Raw genomic sequence first — 25,746 nt, 5'->3', positions numbered from 1 at the left:
AAATGGAACACCTATGACTCCCAGGGTTTCCTTACTGCACTGTCCAGTACCCGCCCAGCCTTCCATCCTGCTAACGACATCGATGGATTAGAACACGACCTAGGTTCCTGGTTAGAATCGGCCAGTGACCTGTTTGCTCCCCTCGTTAAATTTCCCCGCACCAAGCACTGGAATTCTCATAGATGGTTCTCTAACGACCTCAGGGCTCAGAATTTAAAAACGCGCCAGCTTGAACGCACCTGGAGACGCGATTATTCCGACTCAGCCAGACAGTCCTATCTGGCCGCACGGAAAGATTACAAAGTAGCCATCAACCTAACTAAAAGGGAACACTTTTCCAACAGGATCACTTCAGTGGCCGACAAATCTAAGGAGGTGTTCAGAGTCTTGAACGAGCTAACCACAGATGACAGAACCCTCCCTGTCCAGACCCCCACTCAGGAGGCTTGCGACACCCTCAACTCTTTCTTCGCGGAAAAGATCGCAAAAATTAAAAAGTCTATCCCTCCCCCCCCCAGGCACATTTACTGGATACCACCTCTAACAACTCTCCGACCCTCACTTCCTTTCCCACATTAGACCCCACTTCCCTAGCGGAACTTGCCACCCGCGTGAAATCAGGCTCCCCGAATGACTGCTGTCCACCATCTGTGCTGCGGAGTATCTGCCTTAACCTGCCAGAGTGTATTCTACCTTTACTCAATAGGTCTCTTAGTAGTGGCATCCTTCCCTCTTCTTTCAAGCAGGCCATCTTAGTACCCCTCCTTAAAAAGCCTAGTGCCGATCCCGCAGAGCCATCGAATTATCGTCCCATTTCCCTCCTTCCCTACTTCTCTAAATTAATGGAGGCCCATGTCACCCGATGCCTGTCCAATTTTATCGAATCTTCCTGTCATCTTGAGCCCAATCAGGCCGGCTTCAGACCCGCCCACTCTACTGAGGCCGTCATCCTGGCGGTCCTTGACACACTCAGGAGCAACGCAGACGCGGGTCTTTCCCAAGCCCTCGTACTTCTTGATTTGTCGGCCGCGTTCGACACGGTGGATCATAACATTCTTCTCCACCGTGTCGAGCAGGCTAGCATTCAAGGCGCTGCTCTCCAGTGGGTCAGGTCCTTCCTCACTGGAAGAACACAGGCGGTCTGGGCCCCTATACTGCCAAACAAATCCCCACGTCTTGCGGAGTCCCCCAAGGCTCTTCCCTTTCCCCACTTTTATTTAATCTATATCTCCGGCCACTCATTCAATCCCTTCGGAAATGGGATGTCATTATTACAATTATGCTGACGATTTACAAATCATCCTCTCACTTAATTCACCACATGCCATCAACACATTCCACACTGCCATGAATCACATCCAACTTTGGATGAACCAGAACCAACTGAAGCTGAACCCCGGTAAAACTGAGCTCCTTCTCCCTGGACTAAGTCACGCCTACTGGGGCCCGCAGTTCTGGCCTGCGGAGCTCGGTCCTCCCCCTGTTCCTGCAAAAACGGTAAAGAGTTTGGGGATAATCATTGATGCCGAACTCTCCCTCAAAGCTCAAGTTGGAGCGGTAGTGTCATCCTGCATGTACCAACTTAGGAGGATTCGCAAAATCCGCCATCTTCTTCCCCCTGCGGCACTTACCCAAACCGTCATCTCACTGGTACTCTCCCGGTTGGATTTTTCCAACTCCATCTATCACGGTCTCCCACAATATCTGTCACATCGTCTCCAAGTTGTCCAGAACCAGGCGGCTCGCCTGATTCACGAAACTCCCAGATGGCAATCAGCAAAACCTTTGCTCCATAGCCTTCATTGGCTCCCAATAGACCTAAGGGCAGCTTTTAAGGTGGCATGTCTCACTTTCAAAGCCCTTCAATGTTCTGGCCCTGTGTTCCTCAAATCCCTTATCCGCCCCCACTGCCCAACACGTAACCTCCGCTCAGCCCACCGTCATTTGCTGGTCACTCCTAAGAATAAAACTAAGAAATTCGGCGTTCACCGTTTCTCCTACTTAGCTCCTGTGCTCTGGAATCTCCTTCCTCTCTCAATTAAATCTTCTTCCTCCCTCCTGAATTTCAGAAAACTATTAAAAACTCACCTTTTCCCCTCCCTCAGCTAGAACTTTGCCACTCACGCTTCCTCCTCACCCACCCATTCTGTCTACCAGCGCCAGGAAGCTTCGGCGTCAGCGCGCTCTACAAATTGCACCTAAGATAAGATTTTATTGGGCCACCCATTTACTACCCATGATCACCAGGATGCCCCTCCTATGCTGGCTCGAAGGCTTCAGATGGATTCTGTAGGAGGGAAAGCCTGCCCGTGAAACCCCACTGTGGCATGGAACTTGGCTAGCAGGGGCGACCCACCTAAGTGGTTCTAGTCCTTCTGGTTTGATTGGAATATCAAAGCTGGGAGACATCTGGGAGGGAACGTCTATGAGATCCTTCAAACAATTACTTTTAGAATTCACTCTACCCAAGTCAGAGTTTATTCATTACTTACGGTTGTGTCATGCGCAAGAGACACACGTTGAAACTTTAGTGGCAATCCCAGACTTCAGCCACTGATGGACTGGGCAGGAGGGGGAGTACATCCAATGGAGATATGGGGCAGGAAAGGTAGAGCAGCCACTTGTGTACTGTTCAGGAGGGGGAGTTCAGCCACTGGTGGACTGTGCAGGAGGGGGATCGCCAAGACTTATGTGTCCCCCCATAGTAAACACCCCAGCTCCTATGAAAGATCTACTGCCTGCTGAGAGGTGGACTTGAAAGGCCTGGAGGAGGAGGAGGAGGGCACAAGTAGTACCTTATCTGCAGACATTGCTCTTCCCAGGTCCATATTATGTTGCTGTCAACTGGCAGTAAAAGGGTTTGTGCTGTAAGCGGTTAGGCGTACTGGTCCCAAGGACAAAATACACATTTAAATGTGTTGCCTTTGACCCCAAACATTATGTCCTGAGCGTCAGGCTATAGGAATTCCACATCGCTGCCGCTGGCTTAGTGGACTAATGCATACACTCTAGGAGCCTGGGTTTGTCCTTATGGTCACAGGTTCAAATCTCAGCTGATCCACTCAGCTTTTCATCTTTTGTAGGTTGATAAAATGAGTACCATTGAGTTGGGTAACAATAATCATCTGTTATTCAGCGCCAAGATACCCTGGGGTGAACGTGTGCTCTACAAATACACATTATTTCAAGCAGACGTGTCCAGTCCTGGCTCCAGTCTCCAGACTTGTCCAGTCTCCAGGCAGGAGAAACTCAAAACAAGGGTACAACAGCACGTAGCTACCAGTTAACTTGTGAGGTGTGTAACCCTCTCAGAGAAGCATGAAATGAAATGAAATGAAATGAAAGCTATTCTTATATAGCGCATGGCTACCCGGAAACATCCCAGCGCTTGAAACAACAGGAGACAGGAGAATTGAGTTTGCTCCTAAAATTTTTCCATTATGATTTTTTTTAGTTTAAGGGAAGAGCCATGTCTTTAATTTCTTGCGAAAAGTGAGGAGGTTAGGTTCTTGACGAAGGGAGAGAAGCAGGGAGTTCCACAGCTTCGATGCATTATAAGAAAAAAGGCGACCTCCGGAGCGAGACTTACTGATTCTGGGAACTTCTGCCAGATTAAGATCATTGGACCGCAGATTTCTAGGCATTTTGTAGGGTCTAATGAGATTGGCAAGGATTGGAGGACCTTTGCCCTGGAGATTTTTATGGGCCATACAGAGGGCCTTGAAGCAAATACGTTCCTTTATGGGTAGCCAGTGAAGTGATCTTAATGCAGGCTTGGCTGAGGAATGGTGATTAGTACCAGTCAACAACCTGGCTGCTGAATTCTGGACCACCTGGAGCTTACAGATAATCGAAGTCGGGGCTCCCAGGTAGATTGCATTTCCATAGTCGAGCCTGGATAAAATCAAAGCTTGGACTAAGATTATTTTGGCCTTCTCAGGTAGCAGGGGCAAAATTTTCCGTATAGATTTTAGCAGGCCAAAACAAGTGGTCGCTGTTTTCCTAGCTTGGACTTTACAAGAGAGCTCCTCATCTAGCCAGAGTCCCAAACTCTTGATATCTCTTTTTGGAGTTGGACCTGGACCCATGCAGGGTGGCGATAGTGTGGAAGCATTAAATGAAGTCTGCCTGCCTAAAAGCATAAGTTCGGTTTTTTCACCGTTGAGCTTGAGTTGGGACTGACTCATCCAATTAGCGACTTCCTTCAAACAGACACTCAAGCTCGTTGGAGACAGTTCTGCTTGGTTAAGAGAGACCACGAGCTGTGCGTCGTGGTATACAACCTTTACAACGCAACTTTTACAATGCATTACCATTACAACGAAACTTTTACAACGCAAAATCCATTACAACACATGCATTTACAACGCAGTCATTACAACGCATGACACTACAACGCACACTACTACAACGCATACCATTACAACGCAGTCATTACAACGCATACCATTACAACTCATAAATTACCATCCAACACTTACCCTACTGTTGCACCCCCTGGAGTTAGAATAGTAATTTTAACCCCTACACTATCCAACACTTACCCTACTGTTGCACCCCCTGGAGTTAGAATAGTAATTTTAACCCCTACACTATCCAACACTTACCTTATATGCAATGTAATGTAATGCGTTGTAATGGTATGCGTTGTAAATGTAGTATGCGTTGTAGTGGAATGCGTTGTAAAGGCAGTTTCAAAGTATTCGTTGTAATGGCATGCGTTGTAAAGGTGTGCGTTGTAATGGATGTTGCGGTGTAAAAAATTTGTTGTAAAGGTATGCGTTGTAAAAGTGTGCGTTGTAACGTCATACATCCGTGCGTCGTCAGCATAGCTGACCAATTCAATCCCATAGGGAGCCACTATTTCAGCCAAGGGAGACATATATACATTAAAAAGTGTGGGGCTGAGGGAGGAGTCCTGGGGAACCCCACACTGCAAAGGTAAGGGTGAGGAGTGGTAATCCCCTTCAAACACCTTAAAATATCTTTCCTGCAAGAATGATTCCAACCAAGCGAGGGCCTTTCCCGAGACACCGAGTTTGTTTAGACGGGTTAAAAGGATGCGGTGATTTACTGTATCAAAGGCGGCACTGAGGTCTAGGAAGATAATGGTCACATTGCCACCTGCGCCCAGAATCCTCCTAGACTCCTCAACCACCTTTACAAGCGCTGTCTCCGTCCCTTGACCAGGGCGGAAGCCTGTCTGGGATGGGTGGAGAAGATTGAAGGTTTCCAAAAATTAAGACAATTGGCGGTTTACAAATCTTTCCGCCAGTTTACTAATACCCGGGAGAAGGGATATAGGCCGGTAGTTGGACAAGTCTCCAGGGTCAAGATTAGGTTTTTTTATCAGCGGTTTGACCATGGCCAGCTTCCAGTCCCGTGGGACTATACCCGCTTCAATCAAAGAATTAACCAGAATAATGATTGGTGAAGTGATGATAGGCAGAACTGATTTCAAAATATTAATAGGAGCGGGATCAAGTGGCGAACCACTTTTTATTGATTTAAGGAGAGGGAGCAGCAGTTCCTCAGGGAGGGGGGTGAAAGATGAGAGCTTAGGAGCATTATTTTGAGCGGCAATTTCAAAATGTAATGATGATTCAACAATGGGACTCAGGGGAAGGCCCGAAATAATCTTTTGAATCTTGGTGTGAAAGAAGGTTGCTAGTTCTTCACAGCGGGATCCAGTTACATCTGGGACAGGGGGAGGGTCGGGGGCCTTCAGAAGAGTTTTAACAATTCTAAAAATCTCTTTAGGTGCCTTAGAGGACGCGATAATGTTCTCTGCATAAAAAGCGGTTTTTGCCGCCTTTAGAGTGGATTTATAGGCATTGATGGAAGCCCTGTATTTTATTTTTTTCTCCGAACTGAAATCTTTCCTCCATTGTCTTTCCTCTCGTTTACAACTTTGTTTAAGTTTCCGGAGTTCAGGGCTGATGGAACCATGGATGATTGGGTAAACCAGTCTTTTGGATTTTTGATTTCCTGGGAAGCACTGTGTCCAACGAGAGTTCTATCCACTCATTGAACTCTGAACTCGCTATGGTAATGTCAGGGTTAGCCGGGGAATGAGTGGCTCTCAGTACTTCCGACAATTCATTCACCTTGAGTTTGGGCCAATGTCTAGCCTGCATTCTACAGAAGGGTCTAATCGGACCCGAAAGGGGTGATCTCCAGGTAAATGGTATTGCAAAATGGTCCGACCACAGGACCGGATTAGGATCCTTGATGGTTAATTCTAAAGTGTTGGAAAAGATTGGGTCAAGGAGGTGTCCCTTTATATGGGTGGCTTGTTGGATTTTTAAAATCATTTCACATGTTGCCAGGTCTTGGGGGAGATCCGTGGCTATTGTATCTTGTGGGTCATCAAAGTGCAGATTCAAATCTCCCAGTAAGGTGAAATTGGAAACGGAACTAGCCAGATTCACTACCGATTCTAGTAGTACCTTGGGGAATTGTCCTACCGGTCCTGGAGGTCGATATACCAGGAGACCTGTGAAGGAAGCTGACGGTGATGGGGCGATGGAGAAGTGGACATTTTCACACTCAGAAAGTGGGCTGCCTAAAAATCGGCATACTAAATGTTCCTTATAGAGGATTGCGATCCCTCCTCCTGTCTTCCCTGGCCTATCGATGTGCTGCATCAGGAACCCCGGGGGCAAAGCCTGGACTATATCTGGGCCGGAACTTAGTCCTAACCACGTTTCTGTAAGAAACAGCACATCAAGTGCCATATCCTGCAATAAAATTGCAATTTCTATCGCGTGTTTAGGCAGGGATCGGCAGTTGAGTAATGCCATGTTAAGCTTACACTCAGACTTCCACTTATTTTCCTCCGTCAGATTAAGTTGAAAGGCGCAGTGTTGGCATCCTTGTTGTTTTTTCACGGGGTTGATCGAGTGTCTACAAACGATGTCACAAGCACCTCTTAATTGCAAGAGGGAGTTGCGTGAATATTTAAGGGGGACTGCAGTGGCCAGGGCAGGGGTCCTGGCCGCTAGGCCCGGGCCTGGCGCGGACGGGCGCAGACGGGCTTTCCTGAAGGCGCGCCATCGGTGCATCCGCTGTGCTGACGCATCAGGCGTCTTTTAATGTGGACCACAGTCGCGCTGCCTGAACAACTAGTCTGCAGCCCTTCCCTACACCCAAGATGGCCGCTCGCTCCACCGGCTGCCTCTGGGTCGTGGGTTCTTGCCTGCACTCAGCCCTAAATCGGCTGAGTAAAGTGGGTGGGGTGCCTCAGTAATTTAAATTTGTAACAGGGCAAGTTTTAAGAGCTAAAACAGAGCAGGATTAAAAAATACTTCGTGCAAATAAAACAAAATACAAATGGTGCAATTTTAAGAACAATCTCCCGGCTTCCGCCTCAGGAGTTCCTAGGGTGGTGTCTGCGCCGAGGGGTCCGCTTATGTATGGCCCACAATCGCGCTGCCTGAAACAACTAGCCTGCAGCCCTTCCCTACACCCAAGATGGCTGAACCTGTGTGAACCTGTCTAGATTCAGAGGAGGGGTCTCCATCTCTCCACCTGTACACATAAAAGTCTGATCCACTGAAAGGGATCCCTGGAAAGTCCAGTAAGAGACCCCTAATTCACCTCTACTGTCTGAGCTCTCTTCAAGCCTCCCTCTCAGGTACTAGTTGGATGTAGCAAATACCAAATGGATTCCAGTCGCTACGGCCATGTGTGTCACACACACTCCGTACACGCATCATGTATGCACCGAGAAAGGTGCACACATACCACATCCATGTCCAACAAGGATGTATGAAGGACCTGGTTGCTGGGGACTGGCAGAGCAATTTACAAGAGTCTGAGAGGCCAGTGAGTGGACCCCCGGGCACAGGAGAGTGAAAAGGACGGTCCTGCCAGTACAAACAGTGTGGCTGCCACCTCTTGTCAGCCTTCTACAGCCCACCTTTTGAAGATATTTCCGCTCGGTATAAGGAGAGTGCACATGGTGTGCCCTCCAGACCACAGATGCCTGATCTTTGTCTCAGTCAGGATCAGATCAATACCTCCACAGGCACGATCCTTGTAGCAGCTCCTCGTGCCAACTACCCCTGTGACAGTTGTCCTGCCCAGCTGGCCTGCAGTCTGCTACCCTCTGCTGTCGGTCTACCTGCTGCCCTCTGTTTGTGCCTATTCTGCTCATTTCTTGCTATGTTTTGCCCTCTTCTGCTCTGTTTGTCCTTTTCTGGTCGTTTTTCTGCCCTCTTTTTTGACCTCTTCTTCTCTGTTTTGCATTTTCTGCTCATTTTTCTGCCCTCTGTGTTTCCCTCTTCTGCTCTATTTTGCAAGCTCTGCTTGGTTTTCTGGCCTCTGTTTTCCCTTTTTCTGCTCGTTTCTCCCCTCCGTTTCCTCAAGACCTGGTTTTTCCACAGAGACCTCGTACCCCAGCTCCCAGATACCCCCGGGGTGACAGTGCCGCGCTCTACAAATGCTGATTGATCGATTGTGTGCGCTGAAATGGGGGCCAATGACGTCTATGACTATTTCAAGGCAGGGGGCGCCCGCTCGCCAGAGCCATGCACGGGTCCTTTCTCTTTCCCAAGAAGGGCACACGCGAGGGGTACCAGGCCCTTCATGTGCAGGCAGGGTCCGGGCCCACGGGCGGTCTACCCAATCCACGAAAGGGCTCAGCGGCCTATAACAAACAGACCGTGGTACACCTTGCTTCAGAGTGTGTGGGCCCTGCTTGATTATTGGACTATTATAATGCTTTAATTTATATGTAAATTCAGAGTGTCTCTGCCGGGTCCTACTTATTAAAGTAAAACAGAGAACAGATATAAACTTCATGGGTAAAATATGCCCAGGTAAAGCGCTATTTTGGGCACACGCTTAACACATGGTGACCCGGAAAGGACTTATCCTGTCGCCAAGAGTTGTTCCTGTAAAGAGCTCGGGTCCAATACTCACATAAGTGAGGAGGTATAACCCCCTGTTACATCTACAGCACTTTCTATCCTGTTCAGATAATGTTCTGAGACATTTTCACACCTAGCGCCTAGAAGGGCAAGAATAGCGCTAATGTCACCAAAGCTACCTCTTCCATGTGATATGGCAGGAGGCAAGAAGATTTGAAATAAAGGCCTGCCTGCACTTTGGGGCCAGAGGGGACCGCAGCCCTCATTGCGAGCTTCCCAATGACTTGTGATATATACAGTAACTTGTGATATGTACATGTGATATGTAATAACTTGTGATATGTACAGTAACTTGTGATATGTAATACCTTGTGATATGTACAGTAACTTGTGATATGTAATAACGTGTAATATGTACAGTAACTTGTGATATGTACATGTGATATGTAATAACTTGTGATATGTAATAACTTGTGATATGTATAGTAAATTGTGATATGTAATAACGTGTGATTATATTAACTTGTGATATGTATAGTAACTTGTGATATGTATAGTAACTTGTGATATGTATAGTAATTTGTGATATGTAATAACTTGTGATATGCAATAACGTGTGATATGTAATAACTGGGTGCATTAAATATCTCGCCCTGCGCTAAATTTGGGAAGATCAAACCAGCCAGAATTTAGCAGGAAAAAGTGTACAGTGTTTACCGTACAATGCTGATTTTGGTGCTGAAAGCTTGTTATTCTTCAAAATCTGTGGATAGGCGCTATTTATCAATAAATAACAAACCCAGAGGTGTCGTTATTTATTGCGTGCAGTAAGTAGCAATTCAATTCCCATGAACTAGGAATCAGGGCCTGAGAGCGATGAAATCCACATCTCACAGACGAATTTCGATAAGTCAAAACTGCTTATATTTATTGGAGAATACAGTGGTATGCTAATTTTGTTTTCAGTGAGCCTCAAACCTGCATCCTAGGCTCCATTTTAGGGTTAAAAGTAATAAAATTTGATCATTTTTGCACACAATAAATTCTATACAGACTGGTGTTGGTTCATATTGTGTGTGTTAGACCTGTCAGCCTTAGGGTGCTCTCCCCTACATTTTAGCCTCCCATTTTTACCTTACCTTTTGTTGGACTTAGGACTCTGGGCGCCTCACTGCTGCTAAACAGTGCTGAGGTGCAGGTGCTCTTCCCTAAAACCTTGTGAGGCTGGCATATCTGCCACAAGCCACTGCTACCGCAGTAAGGTTTAATCCTACATAGGCTAACATTGGGAACCTCCCCTTATGGAATAACTTCTGACAGGGACCTAATAAGTCTATCATGTTTGGTCTTGTTGGACTCGGGGCGGGGAACCCTTCCCAATGATATATAGGGTTTGGGCATTACTACGCTAGGGATCCCACTTTTATAAAGGGGACCTTTTCCTGCCTACACTTAGATTAGGCTGCAGACTCCCCCCTCCCCTCTGCATACTGATAGCCTGCCTGGGTTGGGAGGTGGGAGTGGTGATTCACACCTTCTTCCCTGGGATGAGCTGTGATGGCCTACCAACTGTAGCCTTGATGGCCTGTCTCTCGTCACTGTGACAGCTAGGTCAGGGAAGGCAGGGAACATACCAGAACTCCCTGGACTCTTCCAGAAGCCCCTGCCCCCCAGACCCTTCCAGAGATTTCTACCACTTTCTAGCCCTTAGCCTGAAAGATATATAAGGAAGGGTCCTGGCCTCACTTCTTGTTACACCCTGGACTAAGAAGAATCCCTGCTGGAGTAAGGACGGCTGCGCCAGGAAGGATTGCCAGACTGAAGGAGGCTGACTGCTCCAAGGAACTGCTGCCCCATCTACTGAGCTGTCTCACTGCCTGTTGATCCTGCCCTGCAAGAGGAGACTGAAGAAACACCTCCAGAGTGTCTCCACAACAGACATGAAACCTAGTCTCTTTGATTAGGATTGCAACCTCTTTTTTGTTGGAGAGCTACCTGTTTTAAAAGAACTCTCTGCCTACAGAACTATCCCTCACACAGCGTGCCTATAGCGGTGTTCAACGTGGGACTGGCACAGTGATTAAGACTTGCCCGAGGTCATCACTGCGGGCTTGAGCGAACTGAAACCACCACTGTCCCCCAAATCACCGCCGCCGCCTGGGTGACCCTGACTGCACTACGAGGCACGGGGGGGGGTTGGTGAAGAAGCGCTGTGTTGGTGGCTCGAAGCGCTGTTGCAAAGTAGCGCTGTGTGCCAGTGATCCAGGCGCTGGGAGTTAGAAGCGCTGTGGGCTCTTATCACCGCCACGGCCCTGAGCAAGGTAAACTGTTCCCAACGTCACCGCCGCGGGCCCGAGCAAAAGCGCTCCTTCAAGAATCTCCCTGAAGCCACTGCCGTGTATAGTGGGCTACAGCACGCCCGTAGCTCTTCATTGGTTAGCATCAGCGGGGCTCTCATTTGATACTTTTTGATTGTCTGGGCATGTGTGTGTCATGCTGTTTCTTGAGCTTGACCCTTCCCTGGAGCATGGGCTAATTACTTGTGTCCTCCCACTGCTCCCTTTCTGGTGTTATTTTTTTCTTTCTGTTCAAGCGCTCCATATGAGTGATTGTGATTTCAGGCTGTCTCCCATCTCCCTGTCAATGTTGCTTCTTTTCCCTCACAACCCACTTCCCCCACTGTTACTTCACCACCCTCACCCCAACCCTGTTTCATCCCCTGACCCACACCCGTGCCTGTTTCATTTCCCTCCACCGGCTCTCATGTCTGTTTCTTCTGCCCCAGCCTCTTGTCCCCGTTTCTTGTTTAGTCTTGCCTCTTACACACCCCACCGAACCCTACTGAAAACACCAAGGTACACCCTTTAACTAGCAACTGCGCTCAGCAGTTCCTACAGTGTTTTCCCTCACACTCGAAGCACGTTGTGAACCATAGATGCACTAACCGAGCACTGAAATGATAAGCAGGTGGAACTGTCCTGAATTAAACATAAAACATAGCACTGACATAGGAGAACAACCCGACATTTAACAGGCAAGAGCGGTCTTGGAATAGCAAAGATCCTTTGCAGCGGAATGTAGATATGCAAAATCACAATACACGCCAAAAGGTTTTGAAGCACATTAACCAGTGTATTCTAAATTGGCCACCACGCTATCGTGAGTTAAAGAGGCGTTCCCTCTATTTCACATCGCTGTTGCGAAACTCACATTTATCTATCCGTTGGGCTGCCGTAGCCATCTGGCCCGAAAACTCAGATTTGCTCTGGTGTCACGCATGGTGTCGCAAGGGTAACGCAATCCTTAAGTCAGATTTACTAAGCAACACAAGGCCCCCTTCGTGTCCCGCGGTGCTTGGTAAATCTGTAGTAATGCAAGACAGTGCAAGCTCTGTGTCACTCTGCCCCAGGGATGTTCCATTAGTGGAGTGTGGGGGTTCCCGAAGTCACCCAAGGATTTTGGCATATTCCAGGATTTACCAAGACAAGTAAACGTGGGAATGCGTCAAAATGCTGCACCTTCCCGAAAGAGGCGTAGTGAGGAGGAATATCTTTACTTCTCCTCATGGTTTCCTCTTCCTCTGTTCTGCGTACACTTAGTAAGAGGAAAAAGCCTCAGAGCATTGCTTTTGTGCAGGAAGATGGCCCTTTCTGCATGAAAACAATGCTGTCTACAACGCGGGCACCCTTCCAACATGGCGCATGGTGCGTGCATTGGCGCTTGGCAACCACTAGTGCGCCAGCACAGGGAGAGAGCAGGAATACGCCATATGTTGGTGAATAAATAGCGCGTTCCTGCCCTCTCCATTCGATGCAATGATGAGCAGCGGGTTTCATCGCTTCATTGCGATGCGTCAAATAACGATAGATACGCGCCCCAGTGAGGGAAAGAGCGGCCTCCTTAGCGGCTGTTGAACACAAACGTCACAGCCCACTGTGACTGTGCCAAGAAGTGCCTGCTAGCTGTGGTGCTGCTATAACTGAAAGCCTCACACATAGAGGCTCAACTTGAATCAATTGTATATATAGAGGGAGAATAAAGTCTCAGTTTCTCAGGATCTGTGTTGTCCACGACAGGCGCGTTTGCCTCTCTGCATAGTTTTCTTTAACGCTTCGATTTTAATGTCTCTCAAAATGTACCATTTTTACAGTGTCTGCTTCACTTTGTTGTGAGGGGCAGGGGGTGTGATGGGGGTGGTGAAAGGGTCCTAGGAAAATGGTTTAATTTTAAACCCCTCCAAGGCCATTGATATATTCCAGAGGTCTAAATTGTACCTTCGAATGATTGTGTCAACCAAAAGCATTTGATGTTAGAGGAACAACATATTGAGTTTTGAATCATTTAACTATTTCGTTAGGCAATGAGATTAATATCAGAACACTCGTGTTATTTATTTGGCTACAATGGAAAGCTCGCCTCATTTTATTAGGGTGTTGAACAAATAGTGGAGGTCCTTAACTAATCTATCAAGTGGCCAGGACAATACAAAATATATATTTTATTTTATTCGACAGAGGAGGGGTACCCATAATGATTTTCCAACTTAAAACAAGCACTGAAAAAGCCAATAGGTCTTGCCTTTGTGAGGGCTTTTAGTTTTGCCAAAGTCTTTTCAGCCATATTGTAGACCAGCATGGCTAATAGTTACAACGAAAAAAAAATTATACCCGCTTTTTTCACCTTCCCACATCATAGCAGCTTATTTAAAATACGTTTTATTGTGTTTTTTTACTAATGTTTAGACACACTGCTCTAAAACATGGCTAAAAGGCATTGGCAAAAGCCAATGCTTCTCTCATAGGCGAGACCTATGCTTTGCCAATGCTTGTTTGACAGTTTATAGGCCTGTTTTATGTTCTGCTGGACTCGTTTTTACTGTTGATTTTTCCTGATATTAAAGCAAAACTTTGCCTACAGAAAATCCATGCAGTCTTTTAAACGTTGCAAAACACTTACTCTGTCCAATTTGCAAACATGGGGCACATTTGAAGCTTCCTAATCGAATAATGGGGGCGGTTTCTATTTTGGTGTCTATTTTCTGTCCCAGTACAAACATGGGTGCAATAAAGAGGGGCGGAGGGAGATGGAAATACCAGATCTGAAGACACTGATTGAATGAACACAAGCCCACACCATAAAGTGACACTGCTGAAATTCTGCATTTATTTGTTTATTTTTAGCAATAGTGACTAGTACGATTCCATACATTCTTAGACACATCAGGCAGTGCTGTTTCTTGAGTGTTGCTGGGCCCCTGCTTCAGAACTCACGGATGTCGTGCTCCGTACACACCAGAGGGTGGATGTTGTCGGCCCACAGCTTCCGTCTCATATGTAGGGGTGACTTGGGATCACGTCGCTCAGCCTTGGTGCTCTGCGTCACATGGTGAACCGGAGACCCTCTTTGGGGCCAGATATCCCATCCACTGAAATATAAATCACATTTTATCCTATGGGATTTATTTTTTGACCGACGGGAGATCCATCCCCCTTGTGACGGAGTAACCCGTCCACGAAGATCTGAATCAGGCCCAAAGTTTGTTTGTTTTCTTCCGGTGGTGATGGTGTTATCAGCTCTTGCTTTGCCTTCCAGGGTCTCTCATAGCGCGTGGTTTTAGTGATGTCCCTCCTTTTCCTGGACAAACAGAAAACAAAGATACAAGAATTAAGTGAGATGGCGGCACCGGAAGTTACAATCTCCCTCCTACCCCATCGCACAGTTGTCCACTCGTGTGGTCCTCCACTGTCTTTGTGACTCGACCCGCAATCTCACCCGGACACACCGCAGAACTAAGACATACCGTATCATATATCACACCGATGCGTGGAAACCTCAGTTGCATTGTAGGGAACATCGTGAACATGTGTAGAGCGCACCCGCATATAATCTTGAAACTCTAGTAACATGAAGTGTTAGAATTGTGAAATGTATTAACATGAAGACGTGATGTATTTTAGGCCGTTGACAAGTGATGTGGAGAATTAACTTAGGAAATGAATGTAACTAGCAGAAAACGTTGACATGTTGTGAAACTGACAAATATTCATGTACTAAATGTGTTTATTAGTTATGACATTTCAGTGCAGGTAAATGTTTGAGTTGAAATTGCATTAATGTTTATGTGGATTCATAAAGCTTACATGGTGCTTTCTTATGTTAGCTGAAACTCGTAGGCCTGAAAGTCCCTGAAAACTCTTGCTTTAGAATTAACAGTTTTCATTTAGTGTGTGCTGTGGAATCTGTTCTTTCTCACGTTTTTGTATTGCTGGTGAAGAAATGCTCTTTTATGCAGAATAATGTCTCTGTTTTACTAGCTATTCTAGGAGGGAAGTAGTTACAATTATGTCTATTAGGTCGATAAAGGAAGGACGTTGCGATTCACACAGGAGAAGGTCTGGGAACCAAGGACAAATTGTTGCCAGAAAGGTACACTGTCGATATCTTGTAAAGTACATTCAGGACTGTGCCCCGAGTGGCTGGTATGATGCGAGATGCCTGATGCATGATGCATGATGGGAGCACTATATGTGGATAATTGTTTGTTGGAACTATGGCAAAGAGCGCCACTTCTCTCGTGCCTTCAGAGAGAGAACATTCCAGAACGAGCTCTTTGCTTTGCCATTGATGGCGGAGAGACTTCTAAGGTAGACTCCACGCACTGGCACCTTCTTCCTTCCAATTGTAAATGCTTGTGAAGAGATGTCTTTAGCATTAGAGTAGGGATAGATTCAATGCTTTTCACTCACCAACCCTCGATGCAGGGAAACTTGGACTCATGCTTCCTGATTTTCTGTATCCTACTCCTTGAATTAATAGTCTTGTTCATGCTGCACCGTCTAAATTGGATGCGTAGATTTGGCTTCATGCTAATCCCTTTGTATTTCTATACCCTCATGTTGAGGTGTCTCTATGTCCAGGTATTTGTGGCTATGTAATAAACTAACTAACCTTAAGTAGTTGTCCGTGGGTTATTATGTATCAATAAGAGTTATTGGCTAATTAACTGTTCAATAACTACTTTTCTCCACTTTACACTTTAATTCTGTGAAAAAGAGCCATCGGGGAGTGTTTTTAGAACAGGTCTAGAACAAATGAGCCCCGCCCTTTACATACCATAACATAATCCATACGTAACAGGGTAGTGCTTATTATTCTATATATACCACACCAATTTCAACCACATCATATCACACCAAGCCATACCACATATCATCCGACATTCTATTCAAAGGCCACTCCCACATCACACACCATACACATACCATACCACAGACCATTCTGCTGTGCAGGAAGTGACATCACTGCATCTCCCAAGCTCATTATTAACAGGAAGAGGGGTTCGTAGTTTCCCACCAAAACAATCTCTAAATGATAAAGCCACGCAACTCAATCCCTTTTCCCAGCATTCATTGCTACAGGAAGTGACATCACCGCATTTTCTACCTCCCATCATTATAGGAAGCACTTCACTGGAGATTCCACCACCCATGTCTACAGGAAGTGACATCACTGCATTTGCCACCATCGATCTCTACAGGAAGCATATCACTGCATTGTCCACCACTCATTTCTACAGGAAGTGACATCACTGAATTTCCAGCATTCATCTCTACAGGAAGCACATCACGCATGGGCCAGGAAAACGTGGCAGGGCTGCGTGAGTCTGACACCATAGGACTGATATTACGTCAATGGAGACGTACCTGCCTCCTCTCTGCTTACCTTCTTCTTGTCCGGATACCCCTTTTCACTGCTGTCTGAGCTACAAGTCCTCTCCTTGCAGAATTTCTTGGTCTCTCCTGCACAGTCAGCGTCGCTCTTGCAGGCTTTGTCTGGGGAAGAAACACAAAGGTGGTGTCAAGTCCTCTGACTTACTCCCGGAAGGATCACTCCTCGCTGGGCACAGACATGCGCAGTGAGGTTGCTACAGAGGCCCCATTGAAAGAAAGATGTCTACCCCTGTCCTTGGGTCCACGCTAAAGCTACAGATACTAAAGGGGCAAAGTTAAGGCTGGTGACTGTTTGGCCTTTTTTCTTCTGGGTCCACCCCGGGGTTCGCCTCTTTGCAGTGCCCGCGGCACTCGTTACACAGCTGAGGTAAGACTAACTTAGGGGTTTATTATTGAGAGCCCTGCGTCACTTTTGCACCACGTAAAGTTGTACATGTGTGACGCAGAGATCTCATTTAGATTCATGAAGTCACGCAAAGCCACGTTGCGTAGCTTTGAGTGGCCTCACAATTCATGAGTAAGGTGTCGTGCGGCGCAAATCACGCAGCTCCTTACTCGTGCCCGGGCGGCGTTCCAAGGGCGTTGTGGTGGGTTTTCCCACACAACACCCATGGAATTTGACACTGCCCCAGATTTACAAAGTGGTGGAAACCTGAGGACGCGCCAAATCTGTACTCTTCCTGAGGTGAGGCGTAATGAGGAGAAATATGTTTATTTCTCCTCGCTGTTTCCTCTTTCCATGTGTGTGCTGAGTTCTGCAAAACGCATGGAAAAGGGAAAACACCGCTTAGGTTTGTTTTTGTGCAGGAAGGTGTCCCTTCCTGCACAAACACAATCCTGCATGCAACAGAGGCACAATTGCAGCATGGTGCAAGGTTGCCTCCGTTGGCGCTAGGCTGCCGAAACGGCGCTAGAGCAGGGAGGAAGGGCAGGAATGCTCCGTATTGCTTTGATACGGTGCATTCCTGCCCTCTCACTTTGGCGTAGGGAGGCGCATCACGTTGCCTTGCTCCATTGTCCTACGCCAAAAATCCCATAAATGAGCCCTGTGGATTGTTGTGTTTAGCACTGTTAATTTTTCCTGGTGGATATCCTTATAGTATTCATGATCTAAAGTTTGTCCACATTCCTGTACAAGTTGTGAAGTAAATACAGAGGGCTTCATTACGGCAGCGCCAAAACGTGTTCTTGCTGCGCTGCCCTGAGCCAATGTGAGAGCGCAGGAACACCTTCCTGCACAAAAACAATCCAGAGAGGCGTTTTCCTCGTTCTATGTGTGCTGCAGAATGCTGTAAAGATGGAAACAGGAAAAACGAGGAGAAATAAATAATTTCTCCTCGTTATGCCTGCTCTGGGAGGCACTGCCCCAGGGATACGTGATTTTGTAAATCTGGGGAAGCGTCAAAATCCATGGGTGTTGCGTGGGAACACCCACTGCAACGCCCACGGAATGCCCCGTGACCCAGAGTGATGCAACGCTGCACGTTGCACTAGCTTGCCTTCATCCATCTCTATGAGGCCATGCAGGGTCGCTTTGTGTTGCCTAATAATTCAGATTGAGAGGCTTCCGCCACTGGAGTGTCAAAAAAAGTGACGCTCCGGCAGTGCAGGCCCTTGTAAATAAGCCCCAACGTGCGATACAGCCAAAGTGAAATACAGATTATTACATAAAACTAGCACGACTTGTCAAATAGACGAGTCAAACTGAAAACTTTTCGATAACCAAATAAATGCCACTTCTTATATTATTTGAGAAGTTTGAATAAAATCTGTAGGACAAAGTATTATAAAAGTTACTCTGTATACAAAGAAGACAAGCATTGGCGCAATACCAATAGGTCTGTTTTTGCATCTCTGAAAGTGCTTCTTTGTTCATTGGCGAGTTTATGTGTGCGGTTAGACAGATCAATGATACTTAGAGGCAGATTTACAAGTCCCTTGCGCCACTTTTGCGTCACTTTTCCAATATTAAAAGTGATGCCAAAGTGGCGAAAGGGGCTTGTAAATCTGCCCCATAGTTTCCAACCTCAGAGGATTCAAGGCTGACGTGGTCATGCAGAGATTCAAACCCATGATAAGCGAATGACACCAGGGGGACATTTTTACGATGTAATGGTGCAGCGCGGCACCACAAGCAATTTTGCTGCACCACGCTGCATCATTTAAACAATGCAGGCATAAGCCTTATTTACAAGAATACGGTGCATCCCTGTGCTTTCCCTTGCGCCGGCGCAAAAACAACAGCTGTGCTCCAACGCAGGACCCCTTGCGCCACGGTGCAAGGGGCCTGCGTTGCCGGGATGATTATGTTTCTGCTGGAAGGGACCCCTTCCTGCACAAAAACAATAATTAATAACGTTTTGCTCCTTCTATATGTGATGCAGAATGCAGCACACATAGAAAGAGCAAAAAAGTGAGCAGAAATAAAAGTATTTCCTCTCGTTGCCCCACTTTAACGCCGCTCCTGAAAGGCGTTCGTTTTTTTGACTAATTCTTGTAAATCTGGGGCAGTGTCGAAAAGCCGTGGGTGTTGCATGGGAATACCCACAGCACCACCCATGACGCTCCCCATTGACACAGAGTCCTGCGTGAAAGAGGGGCATATTTACAAGATTTGTAAAAAATGTCTAGAACAGCTCCACTGGCTACCTATGCGCCAAAGAGCGCGTTTTAAACTCCTAGGACACGCCCGTCGGGCACTCCACCACACAGGCCCCAAGATTCTCCAGAATCTAAATAAATTCGAAACCCCACCTAGATGCCTACGGTCACGCTCCTTAGCACTAGCGGAGACTAAAAGAATCAGTAGGAGCAGGACAGGTGGACGTTCTTTTTCGCACCTTGCAGCGTTACTCCAGATCGAGCTTCCACTGGAGTTACGACTAACCAACGAATGTGCAACGTTCAGGAAGAAACTCTAAACATATCTATTTCCCTATTCCCACCGTCGGCCGCTGCCCCATTAACCACAACATGCTCCACCGCTTCTCTGCCACTCCTAGCGCCGTGATATCCCCATGCGATGAATGTCGCGCCTTATAAATAAATAAATAAATCCACACAAAGTGCCTTTTGGTGTCCTTGTAAATATGGGCCAACACACAGCGCCACCGGAGCATCAAAAAACAATATTATATTGGCACCTTTGGTATTCATGAGATAAAGAGGCAGGAAGTGTAGAGTGGCTAAAGAAAGAGGCATGAAGTTGAATCGACACTGGGGAGCCTCTGTAGCCATGGAATATAGAGGACTTGTAATGTGGTTGAAGAACAAAGATGGAGCCGGAATCTATACGGGCACTCATGAGATAAAGAGGCAAGAATGGAAGGGGAAGAAAGAAGCAAGAAGTGAGCTCAAGGCTAGGAGTCCCTGGTATTCATGAGATACAGAGACAGGAAGTGGAAGGTGGTGGAAGAAAGAGGCATGAGGTGGAATCAAGACTAGGCAGCATCTGTATTCAAGAGATGTGGAAACAGGGAGTGTAGGATGGTGGATGAAAGAGGCATGAGGTGGAATCAAGATTAGGCTTCTCTGGTACTCATGAAGTAAAGAGCCAGGTAGTGTATGGAGGTGGAATAAAGAGGTTTAAGGTGGAATCAAGACTAGCCTTCACTGGCGTTCAGCAGAACCCTCTCACATGGATGGGTAGAACATTACTCACAGGGGATGAGTTCCAGGCACCGCGTGCCGCAGCTGGTCTGGCAGCACTTCTGAGGAGTCGGACATTCAGAGTGGACGCTGCAGGTCTTGGCCGTGACATTGGTGCAGTCCGGGGCTGAGGTGGGCAGGGCCCCCGGGGCGGTGCAGTTCACTGCTGTTCCATTGGTTCCATTCACACAATGATGAGTAATGACATCCGGGCAATACCCAGCGCTCTCTTCGATGGAGTTATCTGCACAAAACATACACAGCATGTAATACAGGGCACGCCCATCAAAGAAAGCCTTAGCCGCACTATTTGGCGTAATGGGCAGAGTCTGACGTCACATGACGCTGCCGCAAATGATGGCATCGAAAATGAAGCAATTAGCATATAAACTTTACTTTAAGTCTATTTACATTTCATTATAAGCATTTAATAATTTTCACAGTATGAAACAAGGAAAACAATCAACACATTTCTGTGCAATCAAACAAACATTTGGGAATGCACAGAATGCTTTAATAAGTTGAGCTCTCTTAGCGTGGAGCTGCAGCCGATGAATGGCATGTGTAATATTGAACTGCACTGTAAGAATGGCATGTGTAACAGCAGTGTACTGTAGAGCTGCCGTGGGTGAATGGCATGTGTGAGAGTAGTGAGGCGTAGTGCTGTTCTGGGCTATACGCACGTAACATAACATGGATGAGGTCAGAATGGAAGGAAATTAGTGTGGGTAAGAAGGTGAGAAGCAGACCCTGTGCACATTGATGTGCCAGGCATAACTAGCACGTGATGGTACCCTGCTGGGGTCACATTTAAAGGTCCTTTGCACAAGCAGAATGCTCTCCCAGGGAAAGGTCTGGGCTTGTGTCAGGCCTCAGGACTGTGAACATGTGCAGCACCGAGCCTGGGATTGCACAGTGCCTGGTGTGTGTGTGCATTCTGCCAGAGAGGGATAGTTACCTCTGTCTCATGCCAGAGAGGGATAGTCACCTCTTTCTCATGCCAGAGAGGGATAGTCACCTCTATCTCATGCCAGAGAGGGATAGTCACCTCTATCTCATGCCAGAGAGGGATAGTCACCTCTATCTCATGCCAGAGAGGGATAGTCACCTCTATCTCATGCCAGAGAGGGATAGTCACCTCTATCTCATGCCAGAGAGGGAGAGTCTCCTCTATCTCATGCCAGAGAGGGATAGTCACCTCTATCTCATGCCAGAGACGGATAGTCACCTCTATCTCATGCCAGAGAGGGATAGTCACCTCTATCTCATGCCAGAGAGGGATAGTCACCTCTATCTCATGCCAGAGAGGGAGAGTCTCCTCTATCTCATGCCAGAGAGGGATAGTCACCTCTGTCTCATGCCAGAGAGGGATAGTTACCTCTGTCTCATGCCAGAGAGGGATAGTTACCTCTGTCTCATGCCAGAGAGGGATAGTTACCTCTGTCTCATGCCAGAGAGGGATAGTTACCTCTGTCTCATGCCAGAGAGGGATAGTTACCTCTGTCTCATGCCAGAGAGGGATAGTTACCTCTTTCTCGTGCCAGAGAGGGACAGTCACCTCTATCTCGTGCCAGAGAGGGATAGTCACCTCTATCTCATGCCAGAGAGGGACAGTCACCTCTATCTCATGCCAGAGAGGGATAGTCACCTCTATCTCATGCCAGAGAGGGATAGTCACCTCTATCTCATGCCAGAGAGGGATAGTCACCACTGTCTCATGCCAGAGAGGGATAGTCGCCTCTGTCTCATGCCAGAGAGGGAGGGTCTCCTCTATCTCATGCCAGAGAGGGATAGTTACCTCTGTCTCATGCCAGAGAGGGATAGTTACCTCTGTCTCATGCCAGAGAGGGATAGTTACCTCTGTCTCATGCCAGAGAGGGATAGTCACCTCTATCTCATGCCAGAGAGGGAGGGTCTCCTCTATCTCATGCCAGAGAGGGATAGTTACCTCTGTCTCATGCCAGAGAGGGATAGTTACCTCTGTCTCATGCCAGAGAGGGATAGTTACCTCTGTCTCATGCCAGAGAGGGATAGTTACCTCTGTCTCATGCCAGAGAGGGATAGTTACCTCTGTCTCATGCCAGAGAGGGATAGTCACCTCTGTCTCACGCCAGAGAGGGATAGTCACCTCTATCTCATGCCAGAAAGGGACAGTCACCTCTATCTCATGCCAGAGAGGGATAGTCACCTCTATCTCAAGCCAGAGAGGGATAGTCACCTCTGTCTCATACCAGAGAGGGATAGTCACTTCTATCTCATGCCAGAGAGGGATAGTCACCTCTATCTCACGCCAGAGAGGGATAGTCACCTCTGTCTCATGCTAGAGAGGGATAGTCACCTCTATCTCACGCCAGAGAGGGAGAGTCACCTCTATCTCATGCCAGAGAGGGAGAGTCACCTCTGTCTCATGCCAGAGAGGGATAGGCATGTCTATCTTATGCCAGAGAGGGATAGTCACTTCTATCTCATGCCAGAGAGGGATAGTCACCTCTATCTCATGCCAGAGAGGGATAGTCACCTCTATCTCATGCTAGAGAGGGATAGTCACCACTATCTCATTCCAGAGAGGGATAGTCACCTCTATCTCATGCCAGAGAGGGATAGTCAGCTCTATCCAATGCCAGAGAGGGATAGTACCCACTATCTCATGCCAGAATGAACCATCAGCACATCTGCCATGTTCCTGGTGAAATTCATGGACCCCTCTGTGATTGAAGGAAGGCGGGCACTGGTGTGGATGAGGTGTGCACTGCCATGACCTAGTCTAGTTGAATCACTCAGCAGCTACATCCCTAATCTTGTCTACTGGTGTGTGCTATTGCATGTTCACCACGGGTCCCTCAACGCAAGCAGTGCAAGGACCCCATAAGGGCCTTCGTCATGCCGTGCACCACAAGCTCACCATTAGCATGTCTAGAAACCTGAATTGTCTCACTCACTCAGTCACTCCGTGACTCACCTTCACTGGATCCATGGTTGGGAGCCTTCGCTGGGCCACCAAGAGCCAGGACGACCAACATTGAGAAAATCAGAGCCTTCAGCATGGTGTCGGTGTCTCAGCTCTTCAGATACAAGGAGGTAGAGGAGGAAGATGCACTGCTTGTCCTCAGAGAAGAAGCACATCCCCTTTTATAGCCCAGAGCCCTTGTCACCCCCCACCACCTGACAGGTTATTCACGTCATGAATTCCCATGAAAGGGATGGTCGGGTTACGCATCTTGTCCTCTCAACGCCAGGGCCACCAGCGGGCGGCTCCTTCATATCAAGGCCATGGTCTCCAGGCCATTGCTGACGTGCCTTTGAGACCAGTGTCCCGCAGTAACAAAGGCCTTCTGGGGAGTGAATGTAAAGGACTCACCCAAGGGGACGAATGTGACACCCATGGTGCGTATCACTGGAACGCACAACAGCGCGTGACAGATTCCAGGAAGTGCACCAAGACAATACCTGGCGCAGACCGAAACTTCACGTCTCACATGCTCCAGAGCAACCTCAGCACAGAAACTCGAACTCACAAGGGACACAAAGGTTTCCTGTCCCACTGTGGGGTTTTTCCTTTCAGTCTAGGAACAATATGTCATTGAATGTGTAAAAATATTGTTGGGGCGGGGCTTGTTTTGTTGAAGGTGAATGGAGTTCAGCATTGATGCAACATTTAGAACAGAGTCTGCAAGCCTGGGGCAGATGGGAAACTTTCCTCTGCCCCCGACGTAGCTGCTGCTACTGTGATGTAAAGGAAGGGGCGGGACGTGGGATATTACACTCGGATGTGACGTCCTTCAGTCAAGTGGCTTGAATGTACATTTAGTGAATCGCTTGACAGTAACTGAAACATAAACCTGGGGCAAAGGGTGGGACCACGAGGACAGGGTTTGGGATTTTAAAACATACACTGGATTTGTTGCATTTTAAACTAATGATAGTGGAACTCCAAGGAAAATGTGGAAATTAGTAGCAGGTGGGGCATTTCAAAGCACTGTGTGCAGATGCAATGTTTCATTTATTTCCTTGTTTTTCAATGTATTTACTCAGTCTATAAAGCACATGAACACATTGAGGCATCCTGGCTCTGAGGGAAGGTGGAGATGTAGTTGTAGAGTGAGGAGACAGGATTTAAGGTCTTTCCTAAATGAAGGTGGGTCCTTCTTCTGCGAATATACCCAGAATGGAAGCACCAACTCTAAGAAGTTTGGTAGGTGAAGAAACATCCAACATAAGCCACGTTTCTAATCTTTGGAATTCAACCTGTATAAGTAGTAGCAGTTGATGCGCATGGGATGGTTGATAGAACTTAAAACATCAGCTAATGGTCTGGCACCGGAAGCCCATCGGGCCCGATTCACAAAGGTAAACTTTACTACTTCCCAAGATTCACAAAGGTAAACTTAGACCAAAAGTCTAACTTTACTAGTTTTCGGGATTTACAAAGGTAAACTTAGACCAAAAGTCTAACTTTACTAGTTTTCGGGATTCACAAAGGTAAACTTAGACCAAAAGTCTAACTTTACTAGTTTTCGGGATTCACAAAGGTAAACTTAGACCAAAAGTCTAACTTTACTACATTTTGGGATTCACAAAGGTAAACTTAGACCAGAAGTCTAACTTTACTACTTCCCGAGATTCACAAAGGTAAACTTAGACCAAAAGTCTAACTTTACTACATTTTAGGATTCACAAAGGTAAACTTAAACCAAAAGTCTAACTTTAACACTTTTCGGGATTCACAAAGGTAAACTTAGACCAAAAGTCAAATTTTACTACATTTTGGGATTCACATAGGTAAACTTAAACCAAAAGTCTAACTTTAATACTTTTCGGGATTCACAAAGGTAAACTTAAACCAAAAGTCTAACTTTACTAGTTTTTCGGGATTCACAAAGGTAAACTTAGACTAAAAGTCTAACTTTACTACTTCCCGAGATTCACAAAGGTAAACTTACACCAAAAGTCTAACTTTACTACATTTTGGGATTCACAAAGGTAAACTTAAACCAAAAGTCTAACTTTACTACTTCCAGAGATTCACAAAGGTAAACTTAGACCAAAAGTCTAACTTTACTACATTTTGGGATTCACAAACGTAAACTTAAACCAAAAGTCTAACTTTAATACTTTTTGGAATTCACAAAGGTAAACTTAAACCAAAAGTCTAACTTTACTACATTTTGGGATTCACAAAGGTAAACTTAAACCGAAAGTCTAACTTTAATACTTTTTGGGATTCACAAAGGTAAACTTAAACCAAAAAAGGCTAACTTTACTAGTTTTCGGGATTCACAAAGGTAAACTTAGACCAAAAGTCCAACTTTACTACTTCCCGAGATTCACAAAGGTAAACTTAGACCAAAAGTCTAACTTTACTACATTTTGGGATTCACAAAGGCAAACTTAAACCAAAAGTCTAACTTTACTAGTTTTCGGGATTCACAAAGGTAAACTTAAACCAAAAGTCTAACTTTACTAGTTTTCGGGATTCACAAAGGTAAACTTAGACC

General features: G+C 46.7%; 1 protein-coding gene across 1 annotated transcript; it reads right to left on the bottom strand.

The window, feature by feature from the left end:
- Nucleotides 1-14,022: 14,022 nt before the first annotated feature.
- On the bottom strand, nt 14,023-23,348 carry LOC144770895 (uncharacterized). The gene is made up of 4 exons (XM_078655687.1): nt 23,211-23,348; nt 20,265-20,495; nt 16,596-16,705; nt 14,023-14,507 (listed from the first exon to the last, which is right to left on the bottom strand). Exons 1-4 carry the CDS (start codon nt 23,293-23,295, stop codon nt 14,487-14,489), a joined length of 447 nt encoding a protein of 148 aa, XP_078511813.1. The 5' UTR covers nt 23,296-23,348; the 3' UTR covers nt 14,023-14,486.
- Nucleotides 23,349-25,746: the final 2,398 nt, after the last annotated feature.

Source organism: Lissotriton helveticus, chromosome 7 (assembly GCF_964261635.1).
Source record: "Lissotriton helveticus chromosome 7, aLisHel1.1, whole genome shotgun sequence".
Taxonomy (NCBI): domain Eukaryota; kingdom Metazoa; phylum Chordata; class Amphibia; order Caudata; family Salamandridae; genus Lissotriton; species Lissotriton helveticus.
The sequence above is the reverse complement of the archived record's forward strand: the minus strand, read 5'-3'. Positions and strand labels throughout refer to the sequence as shown.

What these genes read in the sequence shown, in the direction of transcription:
- LOC144770895 (XM_078655687.1), bottom strand. Translation starts at nt 23,295, where the DNA reads ATGCTGAAGGCTCTGATTTTCTCAATGTTGGTCGTCCTGGCTCTTGGT. An exon ending in CAACCATGGATCCAGTGAAG is followed by an intron (nt 20,496 to 23,210) that starts GTGAGTCACGGA and finishes TGTTTTGTGCAG; the next exon opens with ATAACTCCATCGAAGAGAGC. An exon ending in GGTATCCGGACAAGAAGAAG is followed by an intron (nt 14,508 to 16,595) that starts GTAAGCAGAGAG and finishes CTGTTTGTCCAG; the next exon opens with GAAAAGGAGGGACATCACTA.